Source organism: Athene noctua, chromosome 5 (assembly GCF_965140245.1).
Source record: "Athene noctua chromosome 5, bAthNoc1.hap1.1, whole genome shotgun sequence".
In the NCBI taxonomy this organism is placed as follows: domain Eukaryota; kingdom Metazoa; phylum Chordata; class Aves; order Strigiformes; family Strigidae; genus Athene; species Athene noctua.
The window spans coordinates 29565575-29586985 of NC_134041.1; the positions used below are offsets into that span (position 1 = coordinate 29565575).

A 21411-nucleotide genomic window follows, 5' to 3' on the forward strand; every position below is an offset into this window, starting at 1 on the left:
TTTTCTAGTTAGATTACTGAAAAGTTTTAGTCTCTATTTTCTCTAGCTGACTTACTATACAAGTGTGAAACAAACTCAGCAGATGGAATTGTACTGAGCATGGGAAACTATATTATACACAATACACAGCAGTACATCAACATCACCATCACTTCTATTTTGTTTATATCACATATTGGGGGAGTGTGAAACAATAATGTAAAGTTTAAGACAGAAAATGTTAGTAAATCTGTAGAATTTATTGCATACTAACCAAATTAAAGTGCAAATATTACGAACAATCAGGAAAATAAAGCAGAGATTCAAACAAAGGTATACAAACTAAGAATTTCTGACCCTTCTCTGCCATACATCAGCACAATCACACTAAATTAAACAGATTTCCACATACTCTCAGGAACTTGAAAGTTTTATTTAACTTAAGGTACTGTGTACCTCGGGATTCCTCCTAGAGCTTCAAGATAATTTTAAGGTGATCACAATGATTTTACAAAAGCGTGCTACAGTATTTCCTTTAAGCAGCCATCAGAACTTACACAAATGTAGCCACAACAGGTGGCGAAAGGAAACATTCATCCCCTTATTTGGAATTTCTAAGCATAATGCTTCCAACTTATGTGGGCAGGGGGTGGGGTGGTGTTTGCTGGTGGGGTTTTGTTTGTTTTGCATTTTTTATAAACTATCACCCTAATAGCAAGATTCTTCCTCACAAAAATTAACAGTGGTGCTATTTCCTCTACGGTAGCTACCCTGAGAATAGTCAAGTCTAACCAATTCCTTCCCAGGCCCTGCCCACCCCTAGTTTTGGGAAAATTTAAGAGAAATGGCACAGCAAAACAACCCTAATCTCATTGGTCACTTACTTTTCTTCTTCATGTTGTTCTTGTTTTGAAGCCCATCCTGTGCCATCTTTAGGCACAATGTTCACATTAGGGTCATTGCCTTTGTTCTCTGCTTTGAGACTGGGGAGGTTGGCTGGGGGAGGCATCCTCCTTGAAATAGCAACTTTTCCAAGACTCTGTAATCCATGGCGTGCAGCAACTGCATGCCAAAACAGAAAGTACAAGTTAACAATGCTGTTTAACAGGAAGTGTTCATGCAAAGCTACGTAAATCAATAAAAATATTTTCCAAGAAACTCAGGAAATTTAAGAGTGTAAGAATTAGAAACTCAAAATTCTTCATAATTAAGAAAACAGGAATTATAAATACTTGGTTGGGGAAAAACTGAGTGCTTTTTGAATAGTAAGTCACTATGATTAGCCTATTCCAGAGATTAAAAAGTATATATGGCCCAACCTTATACACAATGTTCAGTGACAGAAACCTAGAGGAGCCCTTTAAAAAATGATGGTGATGTCTCAATATCCTTTAACATGTTGTCAAGCATCATCCTCTTGCTCCTTTTGTGGTTTAATGTACCTTGACAAGTCCAGGAATACCCACATTGGTCTAGCTCATTCCTTTTTTGCTGCCAGTTTCAGTTGGCAGATGCTGCTCTTGCAAAAACATTAGTACAAATTGCATTTACTCCAGACCACAAGTACAAAAAAGCACATGAAGTTAACACACTACAGAGGACATTCAGCCTACCAACTAATCAACACAGGTGAACAAGATACTACACTAGGCATATTGTATGATTACAAACATCTCTGTTTCAGCCTTTAAAAATAATATTACAGCAAACTTCAAAGTCTGAACATGCTTCCCTACTTCCCCCCTCCATTTAGGCAAGTATGTCAAATCAAATTCAAAAACTTCCGAGTATCACTCCCTTCTGGTTCTCAATCCAATCAGTCACAAAAAAGCAGACCCACAGTGGCATTATTTCAAACTTCAGTGTAAGTTTCACTCAGTGTTTGTCTGCAAAACACACAAAGCACCTAATTTGAAAGTGAACACTGCCTTCCTGTTAAACAAACACCTCCAGTACTGCAAACATTTTCTGAAATACATTAAAAAGCACAGCTAGGGCATGGCACATCATATACTGATAACAAATGGAGACTGCAGCTATAAAACAGTTTCATTTACCTATATTCTACTTCCTACTAGTCTGCAAAAGCTGTCTCCCTGAACCAATACTCTTGTTTACAGCTACCCTGAAACTGTAATCAATACTGCTTTCCAGAATTCCTCCACTTAACTGAAGTACGAGGCAGTTCAAAAGTCTTCCTGTGGTTAAGCGCTCATATATTTTACGCTCTTAATTAGTACCACAGTAATGATGAAACCGAATGCAAAAGTAAAGCCAGTTTACTCACCTGTGGTTTTTTGAGTTTCCAGTGACTTTCCCTTGTAAGTATTAAACAGACTGAGTGTTGCATACTTTGTTTTTCCATCCTTTGCTTTTGTACTCTGGCCTGACTTTTCCGACATTTCGATGGAAACTCATCGAGTCTGGTACCTCCTGCTCACCCCTCAAAATTTGCTTGAAAAGAAAAACACCAGAAAAGCAATTTAAATATAAGCCAATGCTTAAGACAGAGTTCATAGAACAAAAGTGGACAGCATATTTAGCACCATTAGCACTGTTCCATTTAAGCATATTGGTGATGCCATAGAATATGTTAGCCCCAGGAACCCCAAGCCTTATATAACACCATGTAATTTTAAAGTATTTCCATCTCCACAATTTGAAGGTCACAAAATCCAGAGGGTCAGCATTTAATTAATATGAAACCCTGTAAAATTGGTAAATTTTGTCCACAATCTGAAAAAAAGAAAAAAAAAATCACGCATAGTTTCCACCAACAGCTAGCTCCTCTCCAGAGAAGCTCAACGACTTCACTCACTCCTGCAGCCATGCTCTGAGATACCATTAACTCTGAACTCTGATATAGTATGTCTGGAATCTGTGTCCCCCGTGTTCCGTCCGCCCCCCCCCCCCCAATTAAAATCATCATGAACTCAGCAGCTAGAGAAATTAAATACACAAAGTCAGAAGTTTTCTTTATCAAAACCAGGAACACAGTACGTTCAGACAGGGAGGGTGAAGAATTCCTTAAACCAAGAGTTACACTATTCTTCTTGCAGTAGTAAATTACAGGGCTGTTAGAGCCAGTCACCCCTCTCCTCCCTCCTTCCCCCAGAATAGCAGGCCTGGAAAAAGAGAGCCCAGTAATTATCATGGATATTTCACTAGAAGTCCTTAAAAGGAACTTGACAGAGGTGCTGCTCATCATCAGGCAGGATCACAAGTGAGCACTCAAACAGAATATTATTATATAGTCGACTTAACACCCAAAACCCCTGCTACCCCACTTACAATAACAGTTTTTTAATCTATTTCCATATGAATTCCAGAATAGTTATATAAGCTTAAGTACTCTTGTGCTTCATTCTAAACGAAGACAGCAATAAGCAAGGCAGAGCTGTACATTCTGCTGATACCCTTCAGTGATCAACTCACTCCCTAGATAAACTCAGAACCTCTGAAGACCTTCAACAAGAACTCGATTCACATGGAAGGCACTCATGTATTAAGAACAGTCAGCATGGGAAAGTAGTTCAAAGAATAAAGTACTTATTTGGTCATTACAAACATTAACCAGTGTCAAAAGATCAGGGCAATTCTATAGGAATGGTAACCTTCCCACCCTCGTCTGCCTTCTACCTCAATTTACAAGCCATGATCAACAAGATTAAGAAATGAAGATGGCAAATAACCTTGGACAGTCCAGCTTCAGTAGGATTTGGGCCAGATGCTGCTCTCTTACAATCCATGCAGATTGCTGCAAAAGGGACAGTCTTCAGCTTCAAACAGGGCCACATACCTGGCTAAGAAATATATTCTTGCCTCTCGCAAGAAGAAAGCACCCCTCAGATTTTTTTTGCTAAATTACTCAGCATCCAGCTACTTCAACAGCATGTATTACACCAACAGCCGTTCCTCATGTCATCCAAAATGACGAAATACAGGATGGAAGCATGTAACCAGAACACAGACCTCAGACATGGCTGTTAGACCATCCCTCACCTATCCAAAAAACTACATATTGAAGCTGCAAGGTTTCAGTGGAAGCCACAGCTCACCACTCAATCATCATTACAGTCACAGGGAAGAATAAAACCCAGACCAATACACAAATTTAGACAAGCTTATCTTTGGAGCTACGAGTCAAGCAGATTTCAAGCAACCATTCACTGTTCAGGCTGCCCCAGTACTTATTTGCAATTCAACAACATGTCAAGTTTTGCCCATTATTATTATTCACAGCCACGCAACAGCTTTCAGCTACTCTGTAGACCTGAATCCAGGCAGACTAGTTTATCAAGTCGGAGTCTAAATGAGACATTAGGCTCTGCATTAGTCTCTTCTTCTATGAAGAAACTCCATTTATCATAACGTCTTCAGTAAAATGTCTGTAAAAAACCTGTCAGATTCTTTCCCTTCAATTTTCCTGTTACTCTCTGCTCCCAGACTTGTATTTATGATAAGGAGTCCCACCACATTCATCCTGGAGCATCAATCACAGAGTAGGTATTGGGCAGATAATTGTCAGGAGCACATGGGTGGCAAACAAGCTTCCAGGTGTGCATATAACCGTTTCAAGTAATACACTATAATTACTTAATACTTAGCTATGCTCGTATGCACCTTGAAGTGAGAACACATACACAGTTTTAATTTCCAGCCCAAGATTCATCTCAGCCTCAGATGTTTTAAACAAGTAGCTTCACAGCGGTGAATAATCTGGAAGTTGGCAAAAAAAGAAAAAGATTACTCCAGTCATTTATTGCCCCCCAAATAATAAAAGCAGTGAAGCCCTAACAGATGTAGGCAGAGAAGGCAATCTGAGGATGGTTTAAGGCAATGTTGAGTTTTTGTCATGCTTTCCAAAGCTTCTGGTAGAGATCAAACATGGAAATCTTAATTGTAACTATTCTTTACAGAGCAAGACAGAATTCATAATTGAACAAATTTAACTAGAACAATTGTTCTTTCTACAACATTTGATAGCTTAAAGAACAGGAGGTGGTGATCATGTTCCCCAATAATGCTTTTGAAGTCAAATTTATAGAAATTGGTCTGCTCATTACAGCTGAGCTCTACCAATACCTTTTAGAGTATTCATACTGTTTGACAATTTTTTTCCAACATTACACCACAAAAGAAACAGTATTTTAAATTGATTAAAACTGCACATTTCTCAGTAATCTGACTTGCAGAAACAAGCACTGCAAACAGTGCTCTTTTAAATTAGACCAGTCAATATATTCATATTTAACTAAGTTTAGACCCGATACTGGTTGCCAAAGATGACATACTTGTAAAATTAAGCCTTTAGACCAGGTAGTCAAGCCAGGGATGACAAATACTCCTGAAGAGCCCATCTGGCCGTCTACAAACATACCTGCCAGGTCACACATTAAACAAGCATCCAGTGCCATCTAACAGTTGTAAAGAGGTAACTGCATAGTTTCAAGCCATATGAAAGAAAATTTTGAGCTGTATTCAGAGTTTTGCCTTTTCATTCAAACTTTACCTGAATATGCTACAGTCCTATGCAGGAGTACTGGAATTGTTCCCTCTGTAGCATCATGTACAAGGTATTTTAACAAAGGACATGTTTAATTTGTGCATATAATAGGTTGGCAAGTACTAGACTCGCCCAGTGATTCCCAATTTGCCCTAATATTTACATCTGTTGATATTACCAGAAAGGTAGCTGTTAGACCAAACCCTATCATTCAAATCCTTAAAACAAAATTTTGCTGTCCACTAGGTTTAGACTCACTGTCATAAGAGTAAGAACATAAGACAGCTGTATACCTCTGAACAGCAGCAACATATAGAAGATGTCAGAACTACTTACCAGAATTAAATAACTACCATGACAGTGAACAGGACAGGCAACAGTACAAGCAATAAGGGCAGCTGGCAGGATTCGCTGCACTATTAAGAAATTTAAGCAAGTCAGTGATTGATTTGGAATGACTACAGTTACTATTATGTATAATTACAGAAAGCACAATGCTTCCAAAATTCTGGAGCAAAGATTACCTTTTAGCCGCTCTGTAATGTTATCAAGTTAACTGACCTTCACTGTGGCCTTAAGATTTTACAGTTAAAATTATTACTGTAATTTCTGTACCAGCCTTTTTCCAGATTGCAGCTGGTTGGCTTACTTAGATCCTGCATTGATCTAAGAGGCATGTGTACAGAAATTAGCACCTAGAATTTGTGGTAGCTTACTGTATCTTGGTCTCTGTTAAGGAATATTTACTTGTACCCTCTTAGATACTTACAGCTGGTAGAAGAGCAAACAGAATGCAGTATATTCTAGACTGATGTAGAATCGTATTTTAAAAACAATAATAAAACCCCAGCAAACAAGTAACACATAGAGAGCACACGGACCTTTTCCACTAAGCCCCTAGCTCTCCCTATCATTTTGGAATTTCCCAAGACAACTTGTTTATAATGTAATACTAGTTCTCATGTCTGTAAATTTTGCATAGTGGCCCATTAGCACCAACCGCAGGCTAGGGAAGACCTTACCTCCACTTTGGCAAAAAGTTCTTACATGATTAAGTAAGGAATTACATATTTTGAGGTCACTTTTGAGTACAGGAGTGGTAAGTAGTTTAAAACATCTAGCAACCTAACTCAGCAATTCCTGTCTGGTTTCCTTCCTTCTCTCCCACCATGTCCATTTCAGTATTTTCTAGTTTTAGTATGCATATGAAAAAACAGTTTTAACATACATACAAGAACAGAAAAGCATTCCATGTAAGCTACTATAGCCTGCTGTCTTAGCAAACAAGTAGACAGGCATAGAGAGGGGATAAGTTCTGTAAAAGTTCAGGTAGAAACTTTGCTTCTTTATCCACAGTTTTTGGTGAGGGCAGATCAACTCTTACTGTTGCCATGGGAAATAACCTGTATACTCTATGTTATGGTCTTCCAATTAATGTTTCCGTGTTTCTTTGAGGCACAGCATACACCATTCCTCATCTTTGGGAGAAAGATCACTATTTCCTGTATTTTTTCAGACACCCCATACAAGCTGATGTAACCACAGACATCTGCATAACAAATTTTCTATATCTGTATTTTATATACTGTATTTTTAAAGCTCTAGACAAAAGAGGTCTTTATTTTTTACACAAGTGTAGCATGTCAAAGAGATTTCTTCAGCAATATTATAGTTGTTTTATGCAGTCCTATCTTCCTAAAACCCATCCCTCACGCTTATTTAGCCTACAAGCACACAATCAGTTAGGATAGGTCACCTGTACATTAGCTTCCCAGAATTCTAAAGTGTTAAAAAAAATTAAGTAAATACTAGAATGATTCCCACACTCCCTATTCAACACAGCTAGGGTATCTAGTCCCTGCAATTTCCACTCCAAGGGCTGTATTTTGGCTAAATCTGGAGAAGGATGAGCTGGAATGACTTAAAGCAAAGCACATCATTCAAGACTCAAATCTGCTAAAGATTTCATACGACCTTCAACTGACAGTGCCTCAAATGCCCATCTGTGAAGTGGGAAAGACCATGAAAAGCACTACATGAAGGTTTATTCATAACTGGGACACATTAGCACCTCTTTCAAAACAGAAAACAAGAAACAAATCCAAAAAGACTTTTCATACCCTATTTTAAGCACACTAAAGAAAGCAGCTAAGGGGCAAAAACCATCATATACAAATTTGTCATTTGTACCCAGTCATAACGCCACTTTTCTTAAAATGGCTTTGTTTCTGGCACACTGAAGAATGTGGTTCTGGTAAATTCTGGAATTAAATACAACTGAAAAAAATGAAGCTTTTTTGCCACATGCTCTGTTGATGTTAGAGGCAGATGTTCCCAAATCCAGTGTTATTAATTTCAAAAGAGAATTCTCATTCCTTCAACAAGCCTTGTGCTCAAAACCTGATGAATAATGGGGCATTAAAAAATTCAGCTGAAAAGGAAAGGTTCAGCTCTTAGCCTGGCATATTTAGATTCCAGAACTCCGCTGAAGTTGCCTAACTGTAAGACCTAAACATAATCTGCAGCTAGATAATAAATTCTGAAACAAACAAACCTGTGAGATCTTCAGAAAAGAGTAATTTAGACCATTTACAGAAAAACAAAGCAAATTTAGCACAAAGAAACATAGGATACTGGTTTCAATGTACTTGGAACCCAAAAAGCCTTCCTCGTGCTTTATTTGTAGCCCATTATTAAGGAACCCTGTTATCTTAAATGAACACTCAAAAATAATTAGCTAATGAATACACAGTTTTGTGCAGAGAAGGTTGCACACAAATAACAAATGGCATTACAATTAAACTGATTGACTTCACTTCCCTGACATGGATATGGTTATAAACAATACACACTAACAATCTCTTACTGATGACCTTATATTTAAAACTTGCTCATGCCCAAAGCACCATTCTGGGACTGAGGTTTTCAGGCCCAATTTGTATTTAAAAAAAAACATGCTTTGGCCATTTATGCCACTATTAAGAATTCTTAATAGCTTCAGCACTAGTCAGCTTAATATGACATGAAAACCACCCTCAAAAACCTCAAGTAACACTTAAGTAGCTAAAGGCTCCACTAAACCAAAGTATCCAATAAAAAAAGCTTCCAAGGTCAGGATCTGCCCACCCCCTCCAAGCAATTTGTCTTCATTGTCCAATAGGCTGTTGTTAAGCAGGCTGAAAATTGCAGATGTTGGGGGCTTCTGAGCTTCTAAATTTACGTACCTCAGACACCGCTCTACGACCTACCAGAACAGAAGGTCTCCAGATTTTCAAAGAGTTCTGGGTAGATCTCACTACAACTCATTCTTGAACAAGATCTATACTAAGTTTTATTTCCTTAAAAGGCAGGCTAATACACATTTCCATCCCCATTTGAATTCCCCATCTCTAGATTTTGGGCTCACTGGTTTTCAGCAGAGCTTGAAAGAGGGTACACAATGCAAAGATTATATTGATTCTATAAATTCTGTGAAGGTGGCTGAGTAGGAAAAGAAAACCCTTTAATCACCATCTCTTCTGCACCCATCACCTCAGAGGAAAACTGTAGCACAGGCCAATCCCTGAGGCACCAATCTACAGAGGAATACTGTTAATGGCCACCAAATGATAAATCAAAATGAGTTTTGCTCCTTAGAACCAAAGCACTCTGTGTCATGAGACAAAGCTGTAGCAAAGCAGGCTTTGCTAGTTCTGTCATTCTTCAAATTACTGCCCTTTAAAGCCTAAGGAAGTCTTTCTGAAACACTACCGAAACTAGGTATGTTAGGTGGAAAACAGATCATGACAGAAAAAAGCTGTTTTAGGACACAATCCCACAGATATAAAAATGTAGTCTATGGATGCCAGAAATGAGCATCCACAAATACATCTGCATCAGTTCTAAGAGACACCTAACAACAGTCTAAATAAAGCTACTAAGCTAAGCAATGAAAAACAACCAAAATTAGCCACCCACAAAAAGTCTACACAGAAAGTAACTTTACCACAAAGCATATGTTAGCTTAAACTAGCAACCTATAGAGCAAGTAAATCTCTTGCTGCCTTAGAAAGGCTGGAAAGCAGCTTTTTGATTTGTCTTCTGTGAGAAAGACTAGTCACCTAGAACATGACCTTCCAACAGGACAACCAGCAAACCACATCATCTCAGGGAACTTTTATCAGGAGTCTCTCAAGTCTAACATGGCACTAATAGCAGTCACTGGCCTTTTAAAATAAACATTTAAGACACATCCTGCAGCACAAAAATATTAGCACAAACTAAAATAATCTGTCAATTCTATTCATTTTTTCCCAGTGCATTCTTGAGAACAAAAGGAAAGTTTAGTCAAGAACAGCTGCCTGGAGTAAAAACACAGACAAAAGGACTGCAACCATACAAACCCCAATTTTGTCTCTATCCACAGATTTGAATACACATTTAACTATATGTGCATGAATATTTAACACACACACAAATCATATTTCTGTGGAACAGCCCTGTCAAAAGAAGCTTGATCCACAGGATCAGTTGTGATCAGCCTGTATTTCTAAATGTGCCCATGTAACAAGGGATCAAAAAGCCACAGACAGGATAAAACACGCACTGGCAATAAAACTGTCAAAAATGCACTCAATATTTTCATGTACCACACTTTCTTTTAACTAAGATAATTTCTGATACCTGTACTGTTTATGAAATCTTCTCCTTTTCAAGTGAGCTCAGGTATCAGAGAGGTTATGGTCCCTTCCCCTCACAGGCAGAAAGATGCCACTACAGTTAAGAACTCTGGAAAAAGAAAGGACAGTTTCAATTTAATTTAGTTTCACGAATATTTTTTTTGCATGTTTACATTCAGAGTATCAAATAAAGCTGTTCACTATTTTGACAAATACTATCTAAAAATTATTTAGGGCAATACTGTTATCCAGAGGGTTCAATGCTTTTAATGTTTATATATGTCACTTTCTCCCATGTTTTACATCAGTGACCCAAATTTGGTCTCCCACTTTCTAGTGGGTAAGAGAAGCTGTTCATCAACAGAGCTCTTATATATAGGAAGGAAGGTGTCATGGTTTAACCCCAGCTGGCAACTAAGCACCATAGAGCCACTTGCTGACTCCCCTCCAGTGGGATGGGGGAGGGAATCAGAAGAGTAAAAGTGAGAAAACTCGTGAGTTGAGATGAAGACAGTTTAATAGGTAAAACAAAAGCCACTCATGCAAGCAAAGCAAAACAAAGAATTCATTCACTACATCCCATCAGCAAGCAGGTGCTCAGCCATCTCCAAACATAATGGTTACTTGGGAAGACAAACACCACCACTCTGAACACGTCCCCCCCCTCCCTCCTTCTCCCCCCAGCTGTATACGCTGAGCATGACGCCGAATGGTGTGGGATACCCCTAGGTTGGGGTCAGCTGTCCCAGCTCTGTCCCCTCCCAACTTCTTGTGCACCCTCAGCCTGCTCGCTGGTGGGGTGGTGAGAGGCAGAAAAGGCCTCGGCTCCGTGTAAGCACTGCTCAGCAATAACAAAAACACCCCTGTGTTACCAACACTGTTTGCAGCACAAATCCAACACACAGCCCCATACTAGCTACTATGAAGAAAATTAACTCTACCCCAGCTAAAATCAGCACAGACGGAGATACTGTAACAAGGCACTCAAATATAAATACAGCTAATTCTTATGAACAAATTGCTGAAATTAGCAAGCACTTCCCTAAATATTTTATACAGTTCTCAACTATTGTAGTTGCAGATGATGTACTACCTCTGCTTTAGCTTAATAAATACACTTTTAAGTATTATTCTGGCTGTAGATTCTTCCGCATTTGAGACATAAACCCAGTTTTATCACTAGAAGAGAGGCAAATCTAAACGTACAAAGTGCGAACAATGAAACGTTTAAAATAAAAGGTGTAAGACTGGCTACAGAAGGCACATTACAAATTATCAAAGAACAAAAAGCCATATTTCAGATGTACAAAGAGAACAGGATTCAAAGGTTGATAGGTACTAAAAGATGACCAAACAATGACTATATAACTTTTTTTTTTTAAACACTCATCTTTGTCAAGAGATGGCCATGTACTGAGGTAAAGTAAGTTCTCCTGAAACTATAAGTAAGTTTCTCTCCAAAGCCCCACACAGAATTCTTTTGGCTGTGATAACATCCAGTGCAGGTCTTTAAATCGTTATCACATCAAGCAGAATGAAGATAGTGAAGAAGTAGTTCAAATGAAAAAAAAACCCCACAACTCTTTTCTGATGAAAAAAGCTGGAAGGACAAAGCACTGGCACCACCTCTCTCACTGGAAGAGGCTGAAGTTTTAAACTAAAGGCACAGTGCTTCCAATCTCTTTAGGCATCTATCTCCTGCTACAGTCAATGGGAATTAAGTTCCTAGAGGGTATGATTTGAGCTCAAGTTCCCACCCTGTGACTCAAATTAGCAGAGTGGCTAGTAACCCTCTAAGGTTAGTTTCACTGTTGCCATTCAGAAACTCACCAAGAGCCAGCAACATATTTACTTTGCAGCTCCTAAGATAGAAACAGACTCATTGGGGCTCAATCCCAACAAAACAAAATCTGTAAGGAAGCAGCACACACATCACCACAGAAAAGAGACTTAAGGAAGCAACAGCTACTCCCAAGCAACAGGCAGTGAACAAGGTCTGGAATACAGACACCCACTAACCAGCAGCAGCTGAACAGGTGACTTAAAGGGAGTTCAGAACCAACTGACAACCAACCCCTGCTCTTCTTCCCAGCAGGGAAGAAACATTTCCTCAGACTACTGCTCCTACATCTTCATATCAAGGTTTTCACTCTTTCTAGTTTTGGTTTTTTTTTTTAGTAAATTTACATACTCTGTAAAAGGAAGGACAATAGCTTTGTATTTTAAAGATAAGTTTAGAATCAAAATAAAAATCCATTTTTAAAAGTATCAAACAAGGTCAAATCAAGAAACTTCCTTCAATGTACTTTGTATCTTCAACCTAAAAACAGATGACAAAGCTCCAAAGTTCCCCTCGGCTTGCCTGTCACATTAAACACTATTTCCAGAATTTCAGAACAGTAGTAGAATGTAATTCTTTTAATTACCACAAGTTAGATAATGAAAAAGGGTACAATTATCACCAGAGAGTTTTAACAAAAAAAGTCTCTACTACTCTCCCCCAAAAACCTAAAATAGTTAAGAGTAACTATACAGCTTACACTAAATGAAATACACAAGTTCCCTAAAAACCATTCTGCTTAGAATATTTCATTACAACTCTGAACTAAAAAATTCAGTACCTGCTCTGTCTAGCAGCAGGATGCTCAGGCACACAAGACTCCTACAGTAATCCTCTCCCATACTTACTCTAGCATTCAGATACCTCCAAGAAATTAAATATGCAATGTCCAGACTCAGTCTTAAGTCCCTAATCTTCTGCGTAGCCAAAAAAAAGATGACTGGCTTTAAAGATCTACACAGAAGTTATTTTAATTTGGCTTCTGAGTTTAGAAAATTGACTTTGGCCATTTTTTTCAAATTTCTTTGCAACATGAGGGATAGATCTTTAGGCTAATACACTGATGGAATTTGCATGCAACCAAATAATGAGAATAAACTTCAAGTATGAAGTTGTACACCATAGTTGCATGTGTCACAGGCACCATAAATTTGTGAGAATTAGAAACCCTCCATGTGCCACAAGACCAAATGCACACTGGGTTCAGCACTCGCCTTTACTGAAATGGACTGGAATGATCTTGGTATAAACACACCAACCTCAACACTGATCCAGCATATCTTGCTTCTGTCCTTACAGTCACAGTTTTGGAAGGTTGCCTTTGTCCCAGATAGCTTCCCACTGATGACGGAAGTAAACATGGACTCACGCTTAAAGAAATAGTTCTCTATGTCTGCTGGCAAACTCAAATACTAATGACCAACAGGCTAGTGAAATGAGCAATTTACTCATTCTACATAAACCAGAGTAGTAAAAAGAAACTTAATACCACCACCACAGCTCAAGTCAAAATGACAAAGATTAATAACTACTACTAACTGTACTGTATTAGAAGCATTTCTTCAAGTACCAGCCCATTTTCAAGTAATCAAAGTACATTTAAAAGAGCTTCTTTGCCAGAAAGGATTTTTCCAGATATTCCCATAAAGAGATTGACAGTGCGTGCCACACGTAAGTCAGAACTAGCACACCATAAAGCTAATGCACTAACACAACACAGCTATTCTTGCCATGTTCTGATAATCCTCAAACATAAATTAGAATGATTTAGATGTTTTGCAAGAATGCTGAATACATTTCAACGAAAAATTTATTCTTTTCTTAAAATGTAAGATCCAAAACTTCTTTGCAGCTCACTTTTAAGGCAGGCTATTTTATTTCTTCTTAGCCTAACAATTTCTTTACAAGTCTTTATTTCTTTGTCACTATGTATTACAGCAAATTTTTTGCAACAGATTTTTGATTTTCCAGTTTCATGTAGTTGATTAAGAAACTTTAAAAAATTGTAAATTTTTAATGGTGGCAGGAGTTTTGAAGTGCTGGAAGGAAGCCAGGACCAGAAAGGAAAAAAAAAAAGAACTGTTTCTATACAATTAAACAGAGCATCATAATGAGATGCGTTCTCATTACTTCTGGGAACAGAACAATGTAAGTGCTTTCACCCAATTAGCTTTTCAACTTGCAGATGCCAAATGACATTTTTATTTTCAAGATTTGCAAAACCATTTATTAAAGAAGTTCCCATTATTTAGAAGGATGAGAAAACCTCAAAGCTCTCAAAATTGAATCTCTGCCTATTTGAGAAAGAGATAAGGGAATAAATTAAGGCATGTTCTTGCAGAAACAAGCCATGTATCTGCTACCCAAGTACAGTATTCAAATGGTTGGTACACAGCTTTTCTCTGAATACAGAAAACTAATGCAACCTGTCTTACATACCAGAATTTTTTTTTAACTGAAAAAGTTACAATTTTGGTTAGTTTATCCTGACCACAACTGCTCTGTGTAAAGACATGTATTAATGTTTAAGATCACAAACAGTCCCTTAAAAAATACAAAAGCACTTAGGATGCTGTCACAAGTACTGCTTTGTTTCTTGCTCAACTGCATCACACCATCCTGCAGAAGCCTGGAAAGGCAAAAATAGGAGCATAGCCATTGTCCCTGCTCACAGAAATCTACATGGGGAGTCTCCTCCTCGGTGGCATCCTGAGTAGCAGTTGCTCTGGCTGAGAACAGGGGAGCAAAAGGGAAGTCCACAGTGGGGCTGCAAAAGAAGCAGAATCACACAACTGATGACATACAGATGTTCCCACATCCGTTCAAATGGGAGTGCTGAAAATGTTCAAATGGTTGGCACTTCTCTGCACTTGCTACATTCAGATTTAACTGCACAGGAAGAATAATCAGAGCTGGTGATAATGGTGGGTTTGAGAATCCATTTGCAAGAATAAAGGAAGCAGAACTGCTTGCACCCTACAGCAAAAAAGGTACGAGCAGTAAGTTTTCACACATTACTGGATTTTCTCTTATTTCTAACCACACAGAATAACAGCGAGCTGCGGTTCCCTTCCGGCTGCACTTCGGCAGATCTGACTCCAGCTGCAGGCTGAACAGCACTCAATCTCCTCTGCAGGCGGCTGTCTGGATAAGTTACCAGAAACAATAGCGGAGCTGAACAAGAGTTGACTCCTTAAGTCAGTCACAGTGTTTGGTGCCAAACACCTCCTTTTAGGAAGCTGATGAAATATAATCAATAGGTAAATGAAAATGGACCAGATTCCCCACAGATGAACACGTTGCAGCCATTTAGAATTACCCATCTCTCTGCTGTTTTATTTTTCCCTTTTGTTACTGCAAAAGCCCTTGCACTTTATTAAAAATTCTGGAACAATGTCATTTAAACTGGTAGCATATTTCCAACCCTCACCACCCGCTCCACTTGAATTCAACAGTGGAAGAGGGCAGGATAGATTAAGAGACAAATGTAAAGCTATTCCTTGCTGAGAATAACTCAAAGAATCTTTTCCAAGTCTTCCATTTCCTGCTCTTTTACCACAATTCTCAAGCCTCACTGTAGTAATATTTCTTGACAGAAGTGACAGTTTCAGTGTTCTTCCTAAGGAACCATAACTCATTTTGACCAGTGGATTTCTCTCCACATCATACCTTTCTGTTCTTTAAAGTATTCCTGATCTCAGCTGCAAATACAAGTTTTTATAGAAAACTTGTTTTTCCAAAGCCCCTATTTGTAGATCAGTCCTTAAGTAACATACATTTGTTACATCTAAGGTTTTGACTTCAGAAATCAGATGTTGCTTTGAAATAGTGTTCAGGCAAGCTCTTCTGTTCATGAGCTCTTTTAGAACATTTTGGAAGTGCACAAGAACCACTCTAGGGCTACAATCTTAAGGATTTTCATTCCTCTTTAGAACACATGGGCTGGAACTATTTCCCTTTTCTCCAGCTATTTTTTCCAAACTTTTTTCTCCTCACCTTCTCAAGATACTTTTGATATTGAAAGGTCCAACATGAAGATAGAAGTACACTCATCAACATTAGGAATCTACAGAATAAACGATTTTATACAGAGTATAGTCTTAGCACAATGAAAAAAACCCATTCAAAACAGTTAATCGGTTACATAATGACTTAAACTACTTGTCACCACCTTCAAAACTTCCCACCTTGCTCAATACCCAAACTGTGGTGCCCGTAACTCCTACCATACTCCCAAACCTGATTCATGTACATCAAAAGTAATCATTCCTCCTCAGTATTAAGAGATATTACAGCATATTTGTTTTTAAAACTTTTAAGATACTTCTGTCGTGACAGTGAGAGCCAGGGTTCCCAAATGTACCAGCTTATAATACACCATTGAAAAGATCAATAAAAAAACTTCAGTCCTGTGTGTACAAAGGTGGTAGAATTTGCTCCTTGGTCTGGTCCAGCCTGGACAGAGCTCATAGCTACTCAGTCTCTTCTACCTGCTCCCTGTTATCCTCCAGATCTCCTGCTGCATGCTTTTCCCTGTGACTCGCTAGTTTCTTGGAACAGAGACCATCATCTTCACTGAAAGAATGATCGGCATGTAAAAGATGCAGCTGCAAAAATCACACTGACAACAGCTCTTGACAACACTGGTTAACAACACTATAGATCAATTTTAGCCCTCTGCTGTAGACTGGATTCAATCATGTCTTGTTAAAGAAAAAAAAGAGCTCAATTAGAAAAGCCTTATCAGCACACCCAGCTTTGTGTATTTGCCTTTCATTATAGAACCTGTTTTCCATGGAAGTTAACTTCATCTGCAGCCATTTGGCAGATGCAAGTTTAACATCTTCAGTTGCTCTTGGTTCTCTGTTTATTCTGCTAAGAAAAAAAAAAAAATCCCATGTGTCCTTTGATATTCTACTTCCAAGATGCATTAGGTAAATAATTAAGGTACAATATATTATAAAAAATACTTAACTATTAACTTTTTTTATCGAAAGCTAAGTGCATACTACAAAGCTCTGTCCATGCTGATAGCTTGATCTGTAGCATGAAAAACATCTCCTAACCAAGGAAATTAACCAAGTAGGTATGTCAAAAGCCAAAAGTGAGTTTTTCTTACTAGAACACATCTTTCCTACAGGCTATTTACACAGAGTGGCCAGAGAAAATGTTATTGTTCCTCCTCACTGGAACACTTCAGCTGTGCACCTATATATACACCTAGATGTACAGGAAGCATTGACTGTCCTAAACACTATTATAAAACAAGCCCTGTAAATACAGTTATTTTTTACAAAATGAAAGCATCAATGCATTGATCTAGAGAGTGGAGTCCTTCGGTGGACTACATAGTTACTTTGAAATAGAAGAAATTTATTAAGTTCTAAAGCATATCAAGTCTTAAATTGGGAGAAAATCATTGGCTTCTCAAAATTAAGATGTTCCTGCACTTCCACCTTAGTTAAGATTCAAATCAGTTAAATATTTCTTTTGCCAAGAATAACTTAAACTATCACTCCTGCAAATACAAGTTAAGTCTACAGTCATAATTTTAAAGTTAAAATTTATAAACACTAAAATCTAGGAATATTAAGGCCATGTGCTTACAAATTATTAATTTTAAAACAAGCTATAGCTGTTCACATGATTTAATGAGGATGGCCTGAAAAGGTTTGCTTTTCTAAGCAGAAAAGGTTTGATTTGCTAGCTTACGCAAGGAGCGTGGCAAAAAATGGTTACGTGGCCATTGCTGGTCTTACTATGAAAAACCAATTGGTACCTCTAAGCATGATAAACTACATCTTATAACCCAACTAAGAATTGAGTAAAGCTGCTATTTCACTGAGGAACCTGCTGTACACCAATTTAAAGAGATATATAATAGACCCCTCTTCTCTCAGTCACCCAGAACCAGGTGATGCCACAGGTCTTCAGGTACATATGCATCTGATGTACCTGAATATAAAGTGTAGCAATTCCTGTCTCTGATGCTGTAAGCCCCTGAAAGTGTAGCTCCCATTATTTCCAAATATCTATCAGTTCCAATTTATCACCATCGTATTTTGCATAGAAGATACATAATGTTGATTCTATAACTTTACTGTTAGTCAAGAAAGTGTCAGATACTTAAAAACATAAGCAATGTGAACAATACATAGCTTCTCCCTTTAATACGTGTTTGCAATCTGTAACAGACTAGTTCGTTAGCATTCAGTTAGAATGTTATGTAATGGCTGAGGTATTTCTAATGAAAACAGTCTATTTCTGTTAGCCTGTTCTTCATAGACATAAAAGCTGTCTTCATCTGATTTTTATTACGACTTCATCTTCCTCTGCTCTTTATGCATTTTTAAAGACTTCTGTGCACCCGTTTTCATTTCACCAACACAGTATTATTTCCTCCCACCTCTTCACACAAATCTCAGCTTTTATTTTTACACCTGCTTTCACCCATGAGAAGTTTCTATGGGGTTTTGTGAAACCCAGACCCAGAAAAAAATGAGGGCATGAAACTGAGCAAAGAAAAAATTTGCTACAGAAGATGAACAACTGGTTCTACCAGTAAAACACCATTGGCAGTCCCGTCATTACAAGCCCAACATCCAACTCCAACTAGTGGAAAGGTGGTGCATTTTCAGGGCAGAGATTTTTTTCCCCCCCTCAAACCCTCCATTACTGTATAGGGCCTTTAAAGATGTCCCACTCTTTCTTCAATGGAAGAGGAATGTTTTTTCTTTGCTCGCACCTCCAATACACTATACAAGGGTTTATTCTTCTCCAAGAGCATGCTATGCAAGGGTTTAATCCTTCTGCAAGAGCTACCTTTTTCTTTTTATCTCCACATCTAAGCCTCTTATCCACACCACCCTTATATGGTACATTTAGACTACATTTTCCACCCTCTCTCCACTTCCACATTACTCCCATTAGTTAGCCTGGAAAATATTCTGGAACAAAGGGCTTTCACTTTCAGTGGCTTCAGACACCTAGTTGAAGTCAACCCCATACAACATACCCACTGCTCTGATTTACACTTCTCTTAATTGACATATAGCATTCACTCCAACAAAACAACAAAACCTACACGAGAGCTCCCTTCTGAACTGCATCAGCTATTCCTTGCTCACTCTGCCCTGTTTCATTTTCCCTAGCAGGATGGGGGGAAACAGGACCTAGAGAAGATGCATACCATAAATCTATATGATCGAACAAGGACTAAAGCAACCCAAACTAAAACTGATGTAACTATTTTGCTCTACAAAAATCTAGGGTTCCTGTTACAAGGCCTAAATGGGTAGAGAAGTTATAAATTGCTACTAAACTGCAAGGAGACAGAACATTTACATTAGCACGACTCACAGAAGTGACTGTGTATCGATTCATAGGTATCTTACAAGCTATTACTTACCAAAATGATAAACTTTATGCAGGAAACATCTATACACTAAGGCAGAATACTAGGTGAGAGTAGAGTCCTAGTCTCCACACACAAGCATTGGCCAATGAGAGAACTAAATACTCACTTCACTTCCAAGAGCCACCTCTTCAGCACGCATCTCCACCAAAGTGGTCATACTCCTCATGCACTGAGCACAACATTCTGAGGGACAAATTGCCTTTTCACTGAGCATTCCCCAAATTAAAAGAACTCCCAAAATTTTGAGGTTCTTTAGTCCCAAAGAGACTGTGGCAGAATTACATTAAGACACCCCAAAATTAACGTTGAAGAAAAATTATCTAAACTATGTAATTCAAAGAAAATTGACAGCTATTTAGCTCCTGGCAGTCAGTATTAAACGGTAATCCTTTTGTTTCTCACTGATGGACAAATGAGATCATGTCCTGTTTCCTCCCCCCTTCAAAAGCAGTTTCTTGTCTGAGCAGAGCTCTTAAGACAACAGGTAGGCCTGCTAACTCACTGCAGAAACAAAGTTATTAAAAATTGGAATCCTGTCCCTTCTGTTGGAAATAACGCTAATGTCTACTAACCCATCTGACACCAGTAATCAAAGAGCGACAAGGAAAAATGGTCCCGTCTCAATGATACAGAGTTCAAGGCCTTTCACAAAGGACAAACTTACAAAATGTATGTGCAAGACATAGAAGAAACAGAATAAATAAAATGTTCCATTCAATGCCTAGTGCCATGCTCTCATGCACGCTCCCCTTTTCCCCATAAGGAGGGCCTGAACCAGAAACTATCTGAGCCATCTTTACCCCAAGATTTTCAACCTCCCCATCCCTCTACGCTGGCTCCCATTATGCCCGCTGCATTCTGCCCACTACAGACTAGCTGCCTGAATTTTAGCCGTGTCATCTAACCATGCTCTCACCATCCTTTAAGGCTATCAATAGGAACACTCCGACACTGCTCACCCCACTCCTACAAATCTTGTCCCTAGGAGCAGAAACATCACCTTCCTGAACTGTGCTTCACTCAGTCCTACATCAAACAACCCAGGAACAGCTTTCTACTGTACAACTCAAAAACTGTGCATGAATTTTTCAGAATTAGAGAACGAAAGCGGCGTGCCCTGTATGTGCCTTCAGCATCCTGTAAGAAAAGGCTCCCCTCCCCCCTCCGCGTTTCTGGAGGAAGAACCACAGCCACAGAGTGAGAGCAAACGCACGAAGGGGACTACACGTTTCTCGAGTAATCTCCCGAGAAAGAGAAGACACCCGGAGCCGTTAAAAGAAGAAAGGGGCGGGGGGGGAACGGGGGACGGGAGGGAGGGCGGGAGAAGAAAGCAGCACACCCGCAAGAGCGGTCCTCACCACCCCCACCGCAGCAGCCCACTCCCGCCTCCCCCGGGCGAGGCCCAGCGCTGTGCCCGGCGCGGGGCGCGGCCTGCCCCAGGCGGCGATGTGCTGCGGCGCGGCCCAGCGGCGCGGTGTAGCCCGGCCCGCCCGCCGCGGGCCCAAGCGCCGCGCCGCCTCCCTCCGCCCGGCCGCGGCGGGCAGAGGGGTGCCGGCCCCTGGGGACATCTCCATCCCCGCCGGCTGCGGGCTCGCCGCCGCCAGGCCGGGCGGAAGCCGCCCCCGCCCGGGGCCATGCGGCGCAGGCCGCTCGCCCGCTCCTCCTGGCGCCGGTCCGCGCCGCAGGGCCGCGGGACGCTGCGGTACAGCGGAAGCGCCGCCGCTTACCTGACGCGCAGCGCGGCGGGCCGGAGCTCCGGCCTCCCCGGGGACTCCCGGACTCGGCGAGGCCGCTGCCGCTCCCGGCGCCGCGACGCCGCGCCTCAGCCGCTTCCACACAGGGGCCAAGATGGCGGGCGGCCAAGCCGGCGCCAACGACGTCTGACCTCACCGCGCCGCGCGCGCGCGCGCACCCGCTCTCCGGCCCCGCCCCCGCGCCGCCGCTCACGTGGCCACGCCGTGCCGCAGTCGGGCGGGCGCGCGGCGCCGGGCCCGGAGCGCCCCCTGGCGGA

General features: G+C 40.1%; 1 protein-coding gene across 11 annotated transcripts in view; it reads right to left on the bottom strand.

Moving 5' to 3' along the window:
• Positions 1 to 21263, bottom strand: part of PRRC2C (proline rich coiled-coil 2C) — a 76091-nt gene extending 54828 nt beyond the window's left edge. For 9 of the 11 annotated variants that reach the window (XM_074906865.1, XM_074906871.1, XM_074906870.1 and 6 more), the window contains exons 1-4: positions 21128 to 21263; positions 10148 to 10252; positions 2267 to 2433; positions 864 to 1041 (exon numbers count right to left, since the gene is read on the bottom strand). In XM_074906865.1, the coding sequence (XP_074762966.1) occupies positions 864 to 1041; positions 2267 to 2381 (293 nt within the window). In that variant the 5' untranslated portion in view covers positions 2382 to 2433; positions 10148 to 10252; positions 21128 to 21263. Of the gene's footprint in view, positions 1 to 863; positions 1042 to 2266; positions 2434 to 4602; positions 4699 to 10147; positions 10253 to 21127 lie in introns of all 11 variants that reach the window. The other 2 variants (XM_074906863.1, XM_074906864.1) reach the window with 2 other exon arrangements.
• Positions 21264 to 21411: the final 148 nt, after the last annotated feature.